Consider the following 19,329-nt stretch of genomic DNA (forward strand, 5'->3'; position numbering starts at 1 on the left):
TCCTTGGAGGTCCTGCCTGAGCAGCCCATCTGCAAGTCAGTCGGGCTCTCAGCCTTGCCCTTCTTTCTTTCACATCCACCAAATACAACTTAGGAAACCCTGCATTACTGGGGACTGGGAGTTCTGCAAATCCAAAGGGGCCTGAGGATAGATATCAGGAATTGGAGAATCTGGATGGGAAAAGGAAGTTTCTGTGTCCACCAACCTCTAACTGAAACTTAACATTTGTTTCCATTAGGAAAATAGGCAGCAAACCAAGAAGTACTGGTACCTGTGACTGTGTCATCCCCAGGAATCACAGATATTCACATGTTACAGATACCTCAAAGTATTGTTATATGCACCACTACTTGGAAGTTACAGTAATTATTATACCCACTCCTAGATCCCGTGATTTAATAATGAAGCACATCTTTAGCACAGATTTAAATATTTCCTACTTTAATAACTTTCCTTCTCTGGATAACTTTATTTCAATAAAACTGGCTTCCCTGGCAATCCTGTGTATTTTATCTTGTACGTTTCTCCAGGAGTAGTGGCGCATTGGAAGTTAAGACTCCGCTGTGGATAATGAGCAGACAGCTTTACAAAAAAGGTAGAGGTGAATAGATTTTGCGGCACCCTCACCTTGGGCTCTAACTTTCCCATTAGATGGATTAGGTGGCAGTTGGTGGCATGTAAGCTAAGAGGACAGTGGCCCCTTTACCTAAGAACCTTCCTGTTCCTACATGTTGTTCATGTTGGTCTTTTTTTAGATGAAAATACTTTGAGTAGGAATATCCTGCTTTCAGCCTCTTAAGAGCACAGTGACAGGGCTGGAAGGGATCTCAGCATCATAAATCCAGGCTCTGGGGTTCAGGGGTAACTTATTTACTTGAGGAGGGGGATCATATTAGTGAAAGATATTGAGGCATCCCAAGATAGTTTTTGGTTTTATTTTGGATAGAGAAAGTGTCCTGGAAGTCTTGGGAGAGAGAAAAAGGGAAGGAGGGAGGAAGGAAAAGAGAGACACACACGTGGGCATGCACAAGCAAGGGAGAACACACGTACATGGGTGCCAGCATGCACTGGGCTAAGGATGGCATAGAAGGGGATGAGAAGAGCTGGAAGGACTCGGCACCGAACTCCAGGATACCACTTTCTCCATCCACCTTCCAGCACCTGCCATCAACACTCCTATGAATCTCCCAGAATCCTGTTAACTCCCCCGGCCCACCTTAGACTTCTCAGAAGTTAGATGCAGTCACACTGCTTCCTTGAAACACTTTTAAACACAAGGAGTAGATTCAGCAAACAAATTTCAAAGGTTTAATTTATATTCTTAGTTTCTTTTTTTTTTTAATTAAAAAATTCTATTATTTCCAACCCCACGGCACCCTAGAGCTGCTTGATGAACCCTAGATGACGCTTTCCTGGTGGCTTAGATGGTCAAGAATCTGCCTGCAATGCAGGTGACCTGGGTTCGATCCCTGGGTTGGGAAGATCCCCTGGAGACGGGAATGGCGACCCACTCCAGTATTCTAGCCTGGAGAATTCCATGGACAGAGGCGCCTGGCGGGCTACAGTCCATGGGGACATGGCAGAGTGATAGCCTAGATGACCGCCGTCTTCAAATCTGAAAAGCTATTATATAAGGAAGAGGGTTGGAGCTACTGGCAGTGGCCTGGAAGGCAAAACTGGAGTGAGATGAGAAGTTGTAGCCTGGAGGCAGGATTCACAGGTTTATCCCTGGGATTAGACACGATTTAGTGCCTTTCAGTTCTGGCAGTCTGTACCTGGTCCCTTCAGGTACTTAAGCCCGGCAAATCCTGGGTTTTACCAGGATGCTGGTCTCCGCACCACATCTAGATAACGTCGTAGATGGTAGGATGTAATGAAGGGTGCTTGGGCTTTGAAACCAAACTCGCGCTCTAACCTTTGCATCCCACTTAGGAGTTGAGTCTGTGGAAAACTCCTTCGCCTCTCCGAACCTTAGCTCCCTCCGCTGAAAATGGGGTCTATCTGCTGGAGAGGCCCACAAACGCTCCTTAAGTGAAGGAACCTCTACGCTGGTTAAAAATCTTTTGCCAGCTGGAATCCCCGTTACACCCAGATTCACGCCCAGTCTCGCTCAGTCCGGCAGGGGGCAGCAGACTCCAGTCCCAGGATCAGGGCCAGGACCGAAAGCCGTGCCGCCGGAGCGAGTGGCCGGGTCCCGAGCGAGTGACCGGGTCCCGGGCGAGTGACCAGGTGTGGCCGCCGCCTGAGATGCTACAGCGCCGGCACTGCAGGTGGTACAGCCAAGTAACAACCTCCGCTGCACCGGGAGGGCACCGACCCGGTAGGATCGAGCTGCGGAAGAGGGAATGCTGCGCATGCGCTTGCGGGGGCGGGGCCCGGTGCTTCCCGGAACCAGCAGCCCCGCCCACTGCTGAGAGGTGAGCTCTCGGAGTGGGAAGGCGCTGGCGGCAAGGTTAGCTTCTTGGTTCCAGGTACGAAGTTTTCCCGTAGATGGCTCCCACCTTTTTTTTTCAGCCGCGGGGAGAGCTTGGGGCTGCAGGTGAGCTGTACATCTGGCTGTACCTCGAGATCTTTCTGCCCGTAATGTTCATGCAAAAATGCAGAAATTGGCAGATAACGATGCCGAGAAACTTGGGAAGATTTTGCAGGGGATGGAGTCTCTTCTTCCGGGGATCGCTTCTCTCCTTTTTCTGGGAAGTCCCCGAATTTCTTCCTTCCGAGGTCCTGAATCTCCTACCTGTCCTCCCTCCTTTCTCGGAGCTAGGGAGAGATGGAGAAAGAGGTGGGGCCCTTGGATCATCGCAGAAATGCTTGGTAAGGTTTCAAACCTTCCCAGCACCACCCAGACTTCACTCGAAAATGTCTTTCAAGCCCCAAGAGTTCAAAGGTGTTAGGTAAAAGACGACCAGGACACCAAAAGAGTGTAACAGGCTTTAATGGCGAAGCGCTCCCGGGCGGGGTTCCCGGACCGAACCGGGCAGGTCGAGGAAGTCCGCGCGCCCCGACCGTGTTAGAACTTTGTTTATATATGCACGTTGCGAGGGATGGCCGGTGGGGCGGCTTTAGCCTGCGAAGTGTGCTGTTATTGGTCCCCGGGATCCGTTAGGGCGTAGGGACTTCCCCCCGCCGGCGGGGGAGAGGAGGGGCGGCTCATCATGGCAACCCGGGAAGTGTGCTGTCATTGGTCCCCGGGATCTGGGAGGATCCTTCCGTTAGGGACCTTCTCGCTGGTGGGTGGGAGGGAGAGGAGGGGTGGCCCATCATGGCCCCGGGGGTCGACCTTACATTCTGACCCTTTTGATAGGATAAGGGGCGCCGTTATCGTTTCTGGCTACTTCCTGCTGAACTGGGGCGTCGTTGGGGCTGAGGGTCGTGGCTGGATCCCGGTGACCTTTAGGGGGCCTCAGGGTCTCTGGACTGGAGTTTGGAGTATGCGGCCACCATCAACATCTGTCCAGTAGCCATCTGGGTCAGGTCCCTGACCCTCCGGAGGATGATCTGAGAAACACAAGGTCCTATCAACAGGATGAGGAGCAAGGCTGTGAGGGGTCTGAGAAGTGGGAGAAGCCATTTTGCCCAAGGTGACTTCCACCATCCGGAAAAGTCGGAACCGCCCAACTTGGCCTAAGTCTGATGCTTTCTCTCAGCTCTCGGACCTTGTTCTGAACTATCCCCGAGGCATTAATGAAAAGAAAACAACAGTCTTCCCCTAGGAACTGGCAGGTCCCCCCTTTTCAGCCCTTAGCAGGTCTAGGGCCCTTCGATTTTGGAGAGCCACTGCTGCCAGAGAGGTTATCTGGGTCTGTAATGCCATCAGGGAGTCTGCCACCTTGTCCAGGTCTCGATTGAGGTCTGTGGACTGCTTACAGCAAAAGTGCGTGGCTGATCCCAATCCTCCTGCCCCCAGTCCTAAGGCTGCGAATAAACCTCCTCCGAGGAGCAGGGGAGCTGCAGCTAATGCCCTCCCTTGGCGGTGGGTTGGTCGGATCTAGTCTTCCACCACCTGTGGTGTCAGAATGATCAGATAGGGCATAAGGAAGACCGGGGTGCAAGGCTGAGTCCAGTTGGGCGGGTTTGGGGATAGGGGGCCTCGTCTTGAGCCATCACAGGCCACTGTGGTTAATGAGGTGTCGTTGGCCAGAATGCAAGAGGCATTGGCTGGTAGATACAGTACCTCAGTGGTCAAGGGCCCCATTGGCCAGGTTACTTTTGTGGCATTTCGAGTGAGATTTTAGGCCTCTACCCATTTGCTGGGAATCGGTTGGGCAAGGAACGGTCGGGGTCTCAAGGGAGGACAGAGCCAACATGAGAGGTTTGGTGAGGTTTCAGTCAGGGTCTGATAGGTGTCATTGATGCTGGTGAAAATTTGAGATGAAGAATCCAGGGGTTTGAGCGCCTGATGAACCTGGTCTAGGAGTTGTTGGGCTCATGGTGTGGACCAGAGGCTTCAGTTGCCAACTTTATGAGGTCCTGTTGGACCTTATGTTGGGTTTGTTTTCGCCTCTGAACTTGGGCCCCCTTCCCGTCTGTCATTCCATAGTGAGTTAGCATGGTAAAACAGAGATCTTTGCCTCCAGCTTTATGGCAGTTAGAGGCTGAATTGATTTGGCTGTCCCAGGGCTCTTGGCCATCCAATACCATTTACCTCCATGAGAGCATGGCTGGGCAGGTGGAGCATAACAGTCTGGGTGGACATAAGTGTAGGCTGTGAACCCAGTTTTTTGTGGTCTCGTTTGGTGTAGCCCCGGGGGCAGGGCGTAGGTTGTCCCATCCATGTTATCATGGCCAGGAGGAATAGTGACAAGAGCATGTTTAGCTATGATATTAGGAGGAGAGTGATAAAGGAGAAAAAATCAATTTGAGCTTTTGTGAAAAGGAGGAAGGTCTCCTGTAAGTGCAGATCAGAAATTGCCTGGGTGAAAGAGTCATGGTCAATAATTGGGGTAGCCAGCCAGAGGTCTTGTAGTAGGGTCAAGATAAAGTCCTCAAGGCAGGCTAGAGACACATGGCCAGGTCAGGCCATTCTAAAGGAATAGCACCCCAGGAGTAGTGAACAGATGATAAGGTAAGTAAGGGCCAGTGAAAGTCGGAGAGTGGGCGGCCAGTCCTGGGGGGAGCTGTGACAGCCAGTCCAATGGCGAAGAGTATAGCCAAAGTTGTGATTGGCAACAGCCACAGCGGATGAAGCCAGTCAAGCATTGGATGGGGCGTGTCACTCACTGGCAGGAGGCAGGGGTGTCTTAGTAAAGGTGAATTGCTGGAGCCAAGAGTTGCTAAGGTCTGACAGGAATTTGGAAACCAGGAGGTCGGCCAGGTGGTGTGGTGAGAATATAGTTAGGGGTTGATCTAGAATTAGTTTTTGTTTTTTTTTGCATTTGCGTATAGAGAAGCTGCTGCCGCCAGGGCGCGTAGGCAGGGGAACCATCCCCGGGCGGTGGGGTCTAACTATTTGGAGATAAATGCCACTGGCAGCATTTCAGGGCCTGCAGGCTGTATGAGGGCTCCAAAGGTTATGACCCCTTTTTCATCAGTATACAGGTGATAGGGGAGATTGGGATTGGGCAGAAGAGCGGGGAAGAGGACAGCAAAGCTGAGCAGAGGTTGTAGAAAGCCTTTTTGACCTCTGTTTCTGAAGAGAGCGGTCGAATGGGGGTGTCTTTTGCGGCTGTGTAGAGGGGTTTAGCCAGTGAAGCATAGTTGGGGACCCAGTGCCAGAAGAATCCTGTTAACCCCAAAAAGGACAAGATTTGTTCTCCAGTGGAAGGGGGCAGAGGTCTCAGAGAAGGCTGAGTCTGTCAGTAGTTAGAGCCTTGGTTGTCGGGGTAATCTTTAGACCTAGGTAAGTCACAGAGGTCTGGGTGAGTTGGGCCTTTTGTTGAGATGCTTGGTATCTTTTAGAGTTAAGGAAGTTAAGGAGAATAGTGGTATGTGTCTGAGAGAGAGCTTGTGAGGGGCTGCAGAGCAGAAGGTCATCCACATACTGTAAGAGGACACTAGGGGCCAGAGGGCATGTAGCCAGATCCCAGGCCAGAGCCTGGCCAAAAAATGGGGGCTGTCTCTAAACCCATGGGGGAGGACTGTCCATGTTAGCTGGGAGGACTGTCGGGTTTCTGGGTCGGTCCATGTGAAAGCAAAGAGGAATTGGCAGTCTGGGTGTGAGGGAATAGTGAAAAAGGCATCTTTGAGGTCTATGACAGTAAAGTGTGTCGTACTGCTAGGGATGTTAGAAAGTAAGGTATAGGGATTGGGGACAATCGGATGAGCAGGGATTATGGCCTCGTTTATCAGTCGAAGGTCCTGGACCAGTCAGTAGCCACCAGCAACTTTCCGTACTGGGAGAATGGGAGTATTGCAGGGCGAGGCCGTGGGGACCAGCAGGCCGTGGCCTAAGAGACGGTCTATGATTGGCTTCAGACCGCATAGGTGAGTCTGAGAGATGGGGAATTGAGGGCGGCTTGGGAAGTGGGAAGGATCACGTAGTGTGATCAGGATGGGGGTGTGATGGGTTGCTACCAGAGGGATTTCAGTGTCCCAGGTGGTAGGGTCGACAATTGGAGCCTCAGGGGAGCAGAGGAGAAGTAGGGGCAAGGTGAGAGATTGGGAAAGTGAGAGAGGTAGGTGAATGGTGGCCCTAAGCTTAGCTAAAATGTCTCGCCCCAGCAGGGGAGTGGGGCATGAAGGGATTATCAGAAAAGAGTGTGCGAACAGGAAGTGGTCAAGCTGACAGGACTGTGGCCCAGTCTACAAGGGTCGTGAAAATGTGCCATCTATACCCACCACCGAGACCTGGGAAGGATGCAAGGTGTCCCCGAAGGAGGGAAGGACCGAGTAAGCAGCCCCCGTATCCATCAAGAAATTGATAGACTTACCCGCCGCTTGAAGCATTACCCTGGGCTCGGCTTGGGTCATGGGGGTCCCCGAGTCTGGGCACCGTCAATCTTCACCAAAGGAGAGAAGTTCCAAGGTGAGGTGCGGGGAGGAAATGTCCTTTTGGAAGCTCAGACCTTGGCCCGGTATGGCTGGGGCCTGAGTCGCCCAGGAACAATCATTCGCCCGGTGTCCCGGCTATTTGTAGCGAGGGCAGGGCTTTGTCGGGAGCCAGGGGTTTGGGCATTGGCGGGCCCAGTGGCCCTCATGATTGCATTTGAAGCAGGCTCCTGGCGGTGGCTTCTGGGAACCCACCTTCTGTCCCGTGGCCGGCCGCAAGGCTGCTACCAGTGCCTGGGTGTGTCTCTCAAGGAGGTTAGCCTGGAGTTCGGCCTTTTGTTTAAGCCTTGCCTTGCAGCTGGCTTCGGTGGCTTCTTCCTGGGCCATTTTTACCAGGTCTCGGAGCGGGGTCTGAGGCCCATCCTCAACCTTGGAGAGTTTTTTTCTGATGTCTGAAGCTGATTGGGATATAAAATGGTTGGCTAGGGTAGTAACCCCCGCCGGAGAATCTGGGGCAATCCGGGTATAGGTGGTGAGAGCCTCTGTCAGCCTGTTAAGAAAGGCTGCTGGGTTTTCATCGGGCCCTGGGTCACTTCATCTAGTTTAAGTAGGCTTACTACCTTAAGGGAGGTGGTCTCCATTCCCTCCAGTAGGCATTCTATCATGTATTGAATGATGGCCTTCCCTCTTTGTCCCTCTTGATAGTCCCAGTCTGGGTCTACGTCTGGAATAGCAGCTGCTCCGGGTGGCCGGGCTGGGTCTGCTGGGTTGGCTACATGTCTCCGGTCTGCTACCGCTCTTGCTGCGGCCCAAATGGCCTTTCTTTTCTCTGGGGTAGTAGTGGACCCCTGGATGACAAACACGTCTTGCCAGGTGAGGGCGTAAGACCGAGAGAGCTGTGTGAAGTTTTTGATGTAGTTAGAGGGGTTGGCCGAGTAGGAGCCTAGCCGTTGTTAAATATGGGCAAGATGTTGGAGTAAAAAGGGCACGTGGACATGGGTGAGACCCTCTGGGCCGGCCACCTGGGGGAAAGGAAGCAGGGGAGCTGGTGGCAGATGGGGAGCAGTCTGGGACCTTGTGTGTGAGCTGACTGGTGAGTCAGAAAGGGGGGGGGGCATGGAGGAAGGGGCGGATATTAAGGTGGAGCCAGGGGAGTGGCGAGAGGCGTAGTCACAGGAGAGCTGGGCTGTGAGGACAGTCGGGGGGAGGAGGCGATGAGGGGGAAGGGGTGGATGGAGAGACAGAGTCAGGGGAGCTGTGGGAGGCATAGTCACAGGAGAGCTGGATATGGAGGGAGTGGGTGAGGGCGATAGAGGGGAGGTTGGTGTGGGGGAGGTCGGTGAAGCCGGGCATGAAGGGAGGGGTGGATATAGAGGTGGCTTTGTCACAGGAGGGCTGGGCTGTGAGGGTGGTGGAGGAGGGGAGGACACGGGAGAAGTTGGCAAGGGCGATAGGAGAATTTCAGAAGGGGAACAGTGGGTATATAGGGTGGGACGGGAGTGCAACAGCCAGAAAGCCCGTACGTAGGTTACCTCAGACCATTTTCCTGTCTTCTGGCAGTAATTATCTAAGTCACGGAGGATGTTTAAATCGAAAGTTCTGGTTGGCGGCCATTGTGAGCCGTTATCTAAAGAATATTGGGGCCATGCCTCAGAACAAAGGTAGGTTAAGCGTTGGGAACGAATTTCTCCGGAGATGTGTAGAGTTCTGAGGTTGGCAAGTAAACATTCTAGTGGTGTAGACCAGGGCCGGTCAGGCTTGGAGGGAGCTGCCCCCCTGGCGACTGTAAATCAAAGGTCCTGGACCAGTCGTTAACAGGGCTGGGAGTGGTCTGGTCAGGTGTCCCCGAACAGGCCGTCAACCCAGCGAGGAGAAGGCCACTCAGCCAAGATGGATGTCTCCAAATTGACAGGCGCCCAGGAAGCAAGCCTGGCTTGCGGAGGAGGGGTCCAGACGTGGCCTCGATTTACCGGAACCGGGACACCCTAGGCATAATTGCCATGGAAGCAAAAACCCCCAGAGCCCGACCGATGGAACTTACCCTGTATCCTGCCAGACGGTTGAATGGTCCCGGAGGGGTGACGGGGTGACCTGGTCCAGTGCAGGCCAGACCCGAGGGGGCTGCAAATCCCACTCGTCGCGGGATGGGCCCTCATCTCGGGCCCCACGTTGGGCGCCAAATGTTAGGTAAAAGACGACCAGGACACGAAAAGAGTATCTAACAGGCTTTAATGGGGAAGCGCTCCCGGGTGGGGTTCCCGGACCGGAACGGGGCAGGTCCAGGAAGTCCGTGCGCCCAGACCGTGTTAGAAGTTTGTTTATATATGAAAGTTGCGACGGATGGCCAGTGGGGCGGCTTTAGCCGACGAAGTGTGCTGTTATTTGTCCCCCGAGATCTGGGAGGCTCCCTCCGTTAGCGGGTAGGGACTTCCCCCCGCCGGCGGGGTAGAGGAGGGGCGGCTCATCATGGCAACCGGGGAAGTGTGCTGTCATTGATCCCCAGGATCTGGGAGGATCCTTCCATTAGGGACCTTCTCGCCGGTGGGAGGGAGAGGAGGGGTGGCCCTTCATGGCCCCCGGGGTCCGACCTTATAAAAGGTAGGTAATTATTGATACTCAGCATATGGAAATGCTTTTTATGTAATAGCTTAGGGAAATCTCTTAGTGGGTTCTCCAAATTTCGGAGGGCTAGGGACAAGGCAGGGCCCTGTCACCTAGTTTTGTGCGCTGTGCAGTAAGTCGTTTTGCTGCATTGCACCCAAGATGCTTTCTGGCCTTTCCAAGGGCTGGGCATTGCATTTGCGATGGGAGCACGTGATGCAACGCGCACACCATCTTCATTCCCGTCCCCGCCTTGTTAACGCAGCCTCTGGCTTTCCTCTGTGATTCTGAGCAAATCAAACGGTCCTGCATGGGAAAAGGAGCGACAAGGCGAATTGCCTTTTGTTGGGATTTTCGCTGTAAACCCTTACAACAGTTGAGAATAGATTTCTTTTGCCTCCTTAGAACGACACTCGGCTCCCTAAGGCTATGAAGGGCTTTTTCCTGGCAATAGAGCTATACTGAGGGTAGGTCGGTTTCAGAGTATCTTAAGGCAGAAGTTATTCCTGAGTTTAGTCCTCAAGGACCTTGACTGGTGCAGAGGAGAGAGCTCAAGGGAAGTGACTCTACATCAGGGCCCCAAGAGAGGATCAGAGGAAAAACTGGGGGGCTCAGAGGAGGGAAAGGAACCAGCCTTCCACAGCAGGTGATTGACTTAAGGAAAAAATTAGGGTCCTAAGTTACCACCTGATGATGAGTAATCTCTCTCATAACTTCACCTCTGTATGTAAGGATGTTTCCTGACTGTGTGTTGGTCATCTTAGACTGAATATGTTGCTTCCCTGTCTCAGGAAACAGCATCAAGGCTCTCCTCCCCACTAGTGGTCCAAGCCAGAGACTCATCCCGTCCCTGTTCCCCCCACCCCCACTCCCCCACTCCGGGCTTGTTGACTCAACCCCCTGACCTGTTCACCTCACTCCACTCTTATTTCTCCAGGCCAGACCACCATCATCTCTTGCTTGGCTTACTGCATCAGCCTCCCAGCCCATCTTTACCAGACTCCCTTTACAGGGCTTCCAGGAGTAGTCTGGCCCTTACACAGCAGCGCCCGCTCTTTTCACACCCCTTGCACCTCTCTCCATTTTAAAACCATGCCATGCTGTCTCACGCCACTAGGGTTTGGTAGGTGTCTCCCTTCTGCCTAGCACACACCCTTCCTTGCCAGACTGCTCCCTTGCTTTACCGCCTCAAGGCCCCAGCTGGGTCCCTGCTTCCTCACAGAATGAAGCTTAGGCTGCCAGCCTGGGAGGGTGGAGCTCCTGGTTATAGGGCCTGTGCCTCTCCTCTGAGGGCTCCCTCAGGCAGCTGCGGCCTTCCCGGTGCTGCGCTGAAAGTCTTGGAAGACCAGGGCCGTGTCCATCAGTGGGGCTTTCCATCTCTTCCTGCTTCCTGCACATAGAAGACACCCAAGAGATAGTCGTTGATGTAATTGAGTATACATGCAAGTTATATCGGTAATATTATGGTTTGAGTCTATGAATGCCTGCATCATAAATCACCCTGCCTCAGTTGATTTCTCATTGTGCTGATGTAGTATTGCCCTTGTTCACATCAAGCTTAAAAATGGGTGTAAGAGCGAAAGGGAGGAATCATCATTTGAGCAGCTAATATTTGTTGGGTGTTCAGTGTGTGCCAGGCATGGGTTCTGAGTGCCTTACAGCATTAACTCATTTCATCACCACAGCAACTCTGTGAGGTAGGTATTTTTATTATCCCTGCTTTACAGATGGAGAAACTGAGATACAGAGAGATTAAGGAAGGTGCCTAACATTATACATTGGTGAAGCCAAGCATACACTGTGGAATGTGATGGGCTCCTTGAGAAAGACAGGAAGTAGGACTGGATGTGAGGTGCTCACAGGGCTGAGGGTGATAGGTCTCCAGGTGGAAGCCAGTGCAGGGTGGGCTAAGCTACGAAGCCAAGAAGTGCTTAACCCAGAATTCAGAACTTTCAGGAACTTCAGTCTCACTTGCACGTTCACTCTTTTGGCACCTAACTTAGTTTTTGGAAGTACTGCTGATTAGGAATGAAACTTCTCTGAGTCTGCTATCTTGGTTCTGCTGTGTGACCTCGGGGCTGCTGCTTGCCTTTTCTGTTCTTTAGTCACCTCATCTGCAAAGTGGGTAATGATAGTACTTACCTCCTAGGGTTGTGGTGATAATTAAATGAGCTGGTACATATAAGGCCTTGCAGTGGTGCCTGGCACGTGGTAACTGCTCAGGAACGACATCCTCATTATGATTTAACCGTGGTTTTGGAACACAGGTCCTTCTTCTATATTCAGCCCCACTGGACCACTTCTTGGGCGTCAACAACCATCCTGTTTTAATTCTTCATCCCACAGACATTGAGAATCTTCCATCGTTGCCTCCTTTTCAGCGCCATCCCCTCCTGTGCCTTGGGCTCCCAACCCCAGACCCTTCCTCACAGTAAGTGCTAGCTTACTCTACTTTTCCATTCTTCTGGGCGAGTTTGTTACCAGTTGCTACAGAGAATTAAAGACCAGGTTAACCTAAATGGCAAACAGTGAGAAAATTGTGAAAATACAAAAAATTCTCATATACCATTCCTGGTGTATACAAAGATAATTAATTTTCCCAGGGAGAAAATAGAGATGTAAAAAGTGTGCAGTCACCGCCAGGAATCTTAGAATTTAAAAAAAAAAAAAAACACCCAACAAACTAGAGCTTATCTCATCTATTCGCCTCATTTTGGGGGAGTTGGCCTTTTAGGGATGGGGCATGGTCCAGGGTCCAGCAGCCACTAGTGACCAGAGGCCATGTGTCCAGCCTGTAGCCAGCACTCTCCTACGTCTTGGAGAATTCCAGGCAGGATTTCCGTGGAGTTTCTTCGAACTTTTCACCCGTGGGTGTTTCAGCTGCTTCTGTGAGGCCTGCAGGATCTCACGGTCACTCAGTTAACTTCCTGCCAGGGCTGCATTGCGTTGCATCCTTCAGTGGTTTCCCGTGGACCAAGCGTGGGTGTCTCTGCCACCACAGGAGAGCTGTCTCACAACAAAGCAAAGAGCACGTTGAAAGGGAATCAGTCAACAAGCACACGTCCTTGTTACCCCTTTCCTGTTCTTAGATGTGAAGAGGAGCGGGTACAAAAAGAAAAGAATTACAAGATAGGGTTAAGGTCAAGGAAGTTAGAAGAGCAGACGCTCCAGACCAGGTGGACTGTGCAGGTGGGAGTGGTTAAGGAGGTTAGGGGTGTGGCTGAGAAGGGGCGTGGTTAAGGAGACTGGGGGTGTGGTTGAGAAGGGGCGTGGTTAAGGAGGTTAGGGGTGTGGCTGAGAAGGGACAAAGTTAAGGAAGTTAGGGGTGTGGCTGAGAAAGAAAGTAGGTTCAGAGGGAGATGGTTCCTAGAGAATGTAGGTCCGGGAGAAGCGGGCAAGTTCCAGGCACGGGAATGCAAAGTGAACATGGCAGGGTGACTGCCCCCCTAGGAGACCAGGCTAACCAGAGCATAAGTCTTGCTGGGGAGGTGGAAAGGCGTCCCCAACTGAGAGGACAGCAAGTCTTGGCAGACGGGAAAGGAAAATCAGCCTCAGGTGTCTCCCTGAGTGATCTTGAGAGTGATGAGGGTTGGGGGGGACGGCGGCTGAGTGCCCTTGGGAGAGGGGGAAAATCTAGCTGCGCTTTTCTTAGTGAACAGAAATTAATTTATATAATTCTGTGGAATGCACATCATTTTTATATACATTTGCTCCCCCAGACTCTTTTTATCTTGTAAAATATGTCCCTTCCCCCTTGCTTTAGACTTGAACCTTGCCAATGGACCTGATTGGTTTTGGTTATGCAGCCCTGGTGACATTCGGAAGCATTTTGGGATATAAGCGGAGAGGTGAGGCCAAACCAGATTTTTCATCAAAAGGACCTGGTGGGAGGTTGTGCTGCGATCATCTGAGGAGTCTATAAATAGGACATGAAGTCCTCAGGTGGCTGAGGACCAGCATGTGGTGGGAGGATTCCGGGAAGTAGGGGGGTTCCCTGCAGCTGGGTGAACAGAGCCTGGGTGTCTGGGTCCCCTTCATCTGTTAATATCAGTTGCATAATTAATTGACTTAACCTCCTCAGGGCTACTCACTTATTATCAGATGAGTTTGTTTTTTTGTTACATACTCATAGTGTCAGAAGGGCTTCCCTTGTGGCTCAGGCTGGTAAAGAATCTGCCTGTAATGTGGGAGACCTGGGTTTGATCCCTGGGTTGAGAAGATATCCTGGAGAAGGGAACAGCTACCACTCCACTTTTGTGGCCTGGAGAATTCTATGGACATATAGTCCATGGGGTCGCGAAAGTGTCAAAATGAATTATGTTGATGTTGTGTGTTGCAACAGAAAATTTGTTCAGTACTTAGATATAATATCTGAAGTGGTCTCTTCATCTCTGTCCCAAGATGGAGAAAACACGAAGTTGATAAAAGACTTTCATGGAGAAAAAATGAAAGGCCAAGTTTTCTATTTTAGTTTGTTTTAAGGTAAATGCATTTATATAGTCACAGTGCCCCACAATTCACTTTCTTATTTTTTTAGAAATTCATAAAATGAAGTTATATTTTGAAGACTGTTTTATTAGTGACATTGGAGGACTTGAATTTCAGGTCTATATGGTTTTGAAAGTTACTTCTTTTAGTGATTTTTTGCTGCTGCTGGTGCTGCTAAGTCGCTTCAGTCATGTCTGACTCTGTGCGACCCTATAGATGGCAGCCCACCAGGCTCCCCCGTCCCTGGGATTCTCCAGGCAAGAATACTGGAGTGGGATGCCATTTCCTTCTCCAGTGCATGAAAGTGAAAGTGAAGTTGCTCAGTCGTGTCCTACTCCTAGCGACCTCATGGACTGCAGCCCACCAGGCCCCTCTGTCCATGGGATTTTCCAGACAAGAGTACTGAAGTGGGTTGCTAGTGACGTGATTTTTTCTCTGAGGTGTAGGAAAAAGAGAGAGCGTGCGTGCGTGCGTGTGTGCGTGTGTGTGTGTGTGTTGGTGTTGCTGGAGGGTGTGGCAGGAGAGGGTTACTTTAGTTATAAGACAGCTGCTTCCACTTGTTGCCTGAAGAATTAAGCTGGAACCTAGTGCACGTGGCTTCGGTTTCTGGATGGGTGTGTGTGTGTGTGTGTGTGTGTGTGCATTGCTGTAATGGTTCTTAACCCTGCTGCAATCTGAATTTTCTGTAGATGTTTTAAAAAACAGAGATGCCTTGTAACTGAATCACTTTGCTGTACATCAGTAACTAACACAACACTGAATCAATTATACTTCAATAAAAATAAATGATACATTTAAATCCCTCTCCTCAAAAAAAAAAACCTCAGAGGTGCCTTGACCCTAGAGATTCCAATCTGATAGATTCTAAATAGAGTGAGTGCCTTGAAGTGGGGACTATGTGTGTTGGTCACAGTATCACTGATGTGTACCCTCTTGCTCCCTACCCTGGGCAGAGGAAGTCCTCTCTGTCTGTCCGGGTGCCCGGGGCAACGCTGGGCGGGTACTGGCTGGGGAAGGGGATGGGTTGGCAGCTGGTTAGCTGAATCAGTGACCAAGTTTTTCCTGTTACTCATTGTGGTCCTGATCCACCCCTGAATCCTGATGTATTGAGGCTGGAAGCTTTGTTAATTACTCAGGACAGAACCACTGCTTGGTTTGCATAGGACCCCCTCTACCTCCATGAGTTGAAAACATCATTTATCTTATTTTTATCATCACAACCTGAGAGTGAAATAATAGAGGCAAAGAGAATAGGGGGAATAAAAGAGGGGCATAAAGAAGTTAGATAATTGTCTAAGATCATGCAGTTGCATTGGAAGTACTACTCCAAGGCAGGCTTTAACTCCACACCCATCCCTCCCATTGCTGTGTACTTGGGGTTCTGCATGAAACAGTCATTTCTTAGAAACTGTCCATGGATAGCTGATACATGATTTGGCCTTGTCCAGTTACAGTGCCCAAGAAGAAACACATTTTTTTCCACTTGTTGCATATATCACACATTAAGTGATAAAGGCATGTCTTCATTTGTGGATTTTCTATCTGAACCCTTACTTTTTTTTTCCCCTCCAGGTGGTGTTCTGTCTCTGATTGCTGGTCTTTTCATTGGATTTTTCGCTGCCTATGGAGCTTACCGTGTCTCCAATGACAAGCGAGATGTAAAGCTGTCACTGTGTAAGGCGTTTTTTCCCTGGTTATGCAGAATCAAAGCTTGGGGGTAGCTTTTTAATACCCAGCCCAGGTGTCCTAGAAAATACTGGTGAGTTGGCAGGTGGCAAAATGCTTGTATGGAGATCCCCCGATCAAAAGTAATGATGTTGCTGCCAGGCCTCAGAAGAATATTTCTGTAAAGTTTGTTACTAGGAAGAGAAAATAAAATTAGAAAAAATAAAATTAGAAAAAATGAGGAATTATGTCTGAATTTTCTGCTAACCCTTCTAAATGCATGTTAGCATAGTTTTTTATTACTGTGAAAATATCTAAAAAGAGACCGTCTTGGATTGTTTTATTGAATTTACAAACTGCTTTTAGATCCCACTTTGCCTTAAGATTGAACCTAGGAAAGCAAGGCTGGGGCTTCCCTGACTGTCCAACGATTAAGACTTTGCCTTCTAATGCAGGGAGTGTAGGTCTGAACTTGTGGTCAGGGCACTAGATCCCACATGCTGCAACTAAGACCTGGCACAGCCAAGTAAATAAATATTTAAAAAAATGATACACATATATTGGGCATTTTATTCATATGCACTTAAACAGTTAATATATCTTATTGCCAGTCATGTTGATTTGTGTATCAGCAAGTGATTTTGCCTTTAAAGTTGTTCTTAAATTGTGATATCAATGGCCTGGTCTCTTACATAATCTCTTATCATAGTGGTTCAGCTCCTAAAAAGCTGGTATGGTGCTTCTGTATTTGTATTATTATTAGACTGTTGTTATATATTTTGTCTCCAAGCTTTCATTTTTTTGAAAATGGAATGCTACAAAATAAAGCCAGCCTTTTCCTGCTATTATTTTATTAATCAGTCTTACTTTAAAGATTCACTTTAGAAACTGATTCTTTTCCTTCCATTTATTGGATGTCTCCTGTGAGTCTAGGCATACTGCCTAGTATTCCTGAGGAAACTTGGAAAAGATACAGTCCTGGCCTTCCCAGGAGTGTTCTATAAATAGAAATTTAACTTAGAAAAACACTTTTTCTTTTCAAGATATTTCAGTAATGGATTTTAACATGCTTATTTACTCATAAACCTTTTTGGTTAGCTAATTTATAAAGTATTTTGACAGAACACTTTATCTTTTCAAGAACATAGCAACTCAGTACCAACACATAATCATTGTTATATTAAAAAGCTGAAATCAAATCCATCTGTTTCACAAGCAAGCACTGATAACATGTTTGAGGCCCTGGTTCATGCACTGGTCTGTTTTTAGTTACAGCTTTCTTCCTGACCACCATGATGGGGGTGAGATTTAAGAGGTCCAAGAAAATCATGCCAGCTGGACTGGTTGCAGGTTTAAGGTAAGAAAAACCTATTTTGATCTATTCTTTCCTCTGCTGTCATTTTGAAGTGCTGAATTTTGGGCAAAAGTCAGTTTTAACTTGAAAGGTCAAAGTAATTTTATTACAGTTAGCATGACTATAAAACCTTAAAACATCATCCATTCAATCAATTGCTGACATTTATGTGCCTGGGAATGTTTTTTATCAAATATACTTAGTGTTGCTATAGTATCTGATCACATGTACACAATTACACCTTTTTCAGAATAAAGAATTAAAATCCGCCTCATTTTTTCTCATGATTTACCTGTCTGAGGCAGTAAGTGTATTCATTTAAATCTGATATCTCTCTTAGAGAGTTTGGCAGTAACAGTCTCTCACAGTTATTTTGAGTTTTTAAGGGAGAAAACTTAATATTTTTAAAAAAGATAAATAGGGAGCTTCACATTTCTCTTAATCTCAGTAATTCTTTCCATGAGATTAAGCACATTCCCAAGTAAAAATTTGTGCATAACATTTTAAATTCTTCTTGGAAGCTGCCTTTATATATTGAAAGCTGTCAATGTGTTCATTTTCTTTGATGTAGGTTTTCACTTTTGGCAATTTATGCTAAAAAAATAATGAGATATATACAAAGACTTATGTCTATTACAACTCTGTGTCTAGTTGAAGATATGATGAGCTGAAAAATTAGAAGCAGCTTGAAAATTCACCAGTAAAGAAATGGTTCAATAATTGTTTTTCCACTTAGTGGATTATTGAGCAAGCATTGCATCTCATGTTTTCAAAAACCATTTAGTGATTGTTTGAAAATATTAATGACGAAATAGGAGATAAAAACAGAATAAACATCCAAATATAGTGTGATCTCAATTTTTTGAAAGTTTGTGTATAGAAAAACAAGATAGGAAGGAAATACTTCAAATACTTCATGTTAGTAATGGAATGAGAAATTTTCTGCTTTCTACTTTTCAATAGAATTTTCTAGCGTGACTGGATATAATGTTTATGATTTGGGAACAAAAGTGTGATTATACAGGCCTGATTTCTAATGAGAGTCCTGTTCTAATGATGATACTTGGTAGTGGAAAGTCAAAGTAGGGTTTATAGGTTAAAAAGACACAACTTCAAGCTTGGAAAGTAGCTGAGATTGTAATAATAACACAAAATTTCCCCTTGATGAGTTTTTCAAGCTCCTTGCCTTTACTATCTATTGAAAATTTTGTTTCCTAACCTTTCTCTTATGAAAGTTCAGCCCAGATTTTCAGAACATTAAGTTCTGATTTTTCTCCTTCACTTAGTGAACATTTTTTAAGTGGCCAGTTCAGTCACATCTGGGAAGTTCAAGTACAGGGATCCTGAGAGCATCTCTGGCCCAGGGAGTAGCAGCAGAGCCGAACCCTGGAAGCCAGGGTCCAGTACCACACAGGTTAAGTGGGCACGTGAGCCTTCTCTCACCTCCTGAGTCACCTCCCCTTGCCTGTCTTTTGTTTTAATCCAGCCTGTTGATGATCCTGAGACTTCAGTTACTGCTGCTTTGAGAATCCAGAGAAAATGAAAACTGAATCTGAGTCTTTCTGCTCTAACGGCCAGAAGCCTACTGTTTGTACCGAAAAGATAAATTTCAGTATGGAATGTTCAATGTGGTCTTATTTTATGTTGGAAACTACCCAAGAAACACTGTCGCCTCTAATATGCACACTAGTTTGAAGGATTTTTTTTTTTTTTAATAAATAGTTTAACTGTGTTCTAATTGTTAGATTCTGATTTCATTAAAGATATTTTAATGAAATTGTGATGTACATCATAAATTGTGATGTACTCTTTGATTTTCTATGTCATGTTTTATAGATGGTGGTTCCAAATACTCATGTCTGGAGTAAGTTTAAACTGTAAACTATAACTTATCAGATGATGGAATGCCCTAAGTGGGCTTCATAGAATGCTCTTGTATCTATTTGTCATTTGTGTTATATTTGATTTTTTCCCCATTTTAATTGTATTTCTGCCAGTGGTTTTTTTCCTTTAATAAACTTCATCTCCAGCACACTCTGTACAAATAGAATGTATTCAGTATTCAAATAAAAGACCTGTTTTAAGCCTGTTTCTCTCATTTTAAAGTCTTCTCTAATTTTAAAGTCTTCTCTATATCGTCATCATCTTTAATAGTATTTTTTAAGGATTCTATTCTATTCCCTTTATAATAGCAGAAAATAAAAGTTTAAATGTTTACAATTTGGAATAATAAAAAATATTAAGAAAATATACTGATACATGGCTCCCTGGTTGTCATTCCTTAATATTTTATG

General features: G+C 47.7%; 1 protein-coding gene and 1 long non-coding RNA gene across 15 annotated transcripts; one reads left to right on the top strand and one right to left on the bottom strand.

Annotated features, from left to right (window-relative positions):
* Positions 1-2,102: 2,102 nt before the first annotated feature.
* TMEM14A (transmembrane protein 14A) lies at positions 2,103-19,119 on the top strand. Of its 14 annotated transcripts, none has more exons than XM_069562843.1 (7): positions 8,070-8,115; positions 8,488-8,588; positions 11,875-11,959; positions 13,292-13,376; positions 15,589-15,690; positions 16,951-17,038; positions 18,522-19,119. In XM_069562843.1, the coding sequence occupies exons 4-7, from the start codon at positions 13,307-13,309 to the stop codon at positions 18,559-18,561; spliced, it is 300 nt and encodes a 99-aa protein (XP_069418944.1). In that variant the 5' UTR covers positions 8,070-8,115; positions 8,488-8,588; positions 11,875-11,959; positions 13,292-13,306; the 3' UTR covers positions 18,562-19,119. The 14 variants fall into 14 exon arrangements, with proteins under 14 accessions (XP_069418942.1, XP_069418940.1, XP_069418932.1 ...); XM_069562840.1 differs by having other exon boundaries at positions 8,100-8,227; XM_069562842.1 differs by having other exon boundaries at positions 8,106-8,223.
* On the bottom strand, positions 2,919-9,224 carry LOC138425228 (uncharacterized). Its single transcript, XR_011251131.1, has 3 exons — positions 8,969-9,224; positions 6,870-6,938; positions 2,919-3,515 (listed from the first exon to the last, which is right to left on the bottom strand). It is a non-coding gene; the product is annotated as an uncharacterized lncRNA (long non-coding RNA).
* Positions 19,120-19,329: the final 210 nt, after the last annotated feature.

The sequence above is a fragment of the Ovis canadensis genome, chromosome 20, assembly GCF_042477335.2.
Source record: "Ovis canadensis isolate MfBH-ARS-UI-01 breed Bighorn chromosome 20, ARS-UI_OviCan_v2, whole genome shotgun sequence".
Classification (NCBI taxonomy): Eukaryota; Metazoa; Chordata; class Mammalia; order Artiodactyla; family Bovidae; genus Ovis; species Ovis canadensis.

Bases quoted from the DNA above. Each gene is read 5' to 3' on its own strand.
- TMEM14A (XM_069562841.1), top strand. From the start codon at position 13,307: ATGGACCTGATTGGTTTTGGTTATGCAGCCCTGGTGACATTCGGAAGC. The intron at 13,377-15,588 runs GTGAGGCCAAAC...TTTCCCCTCCAG, and splicing joins TTTGGGATATAAGCGGAGAG to GTGGTGTTCTGTCTCTGATT. The intron at 15,691-16,950 runs GTAAGGCGTTTT...GTCTGTTTTTAG, and splicing joins AGATGTAAAGCTGTCACTGT to TTACAGCTTTCTTCCTGACC.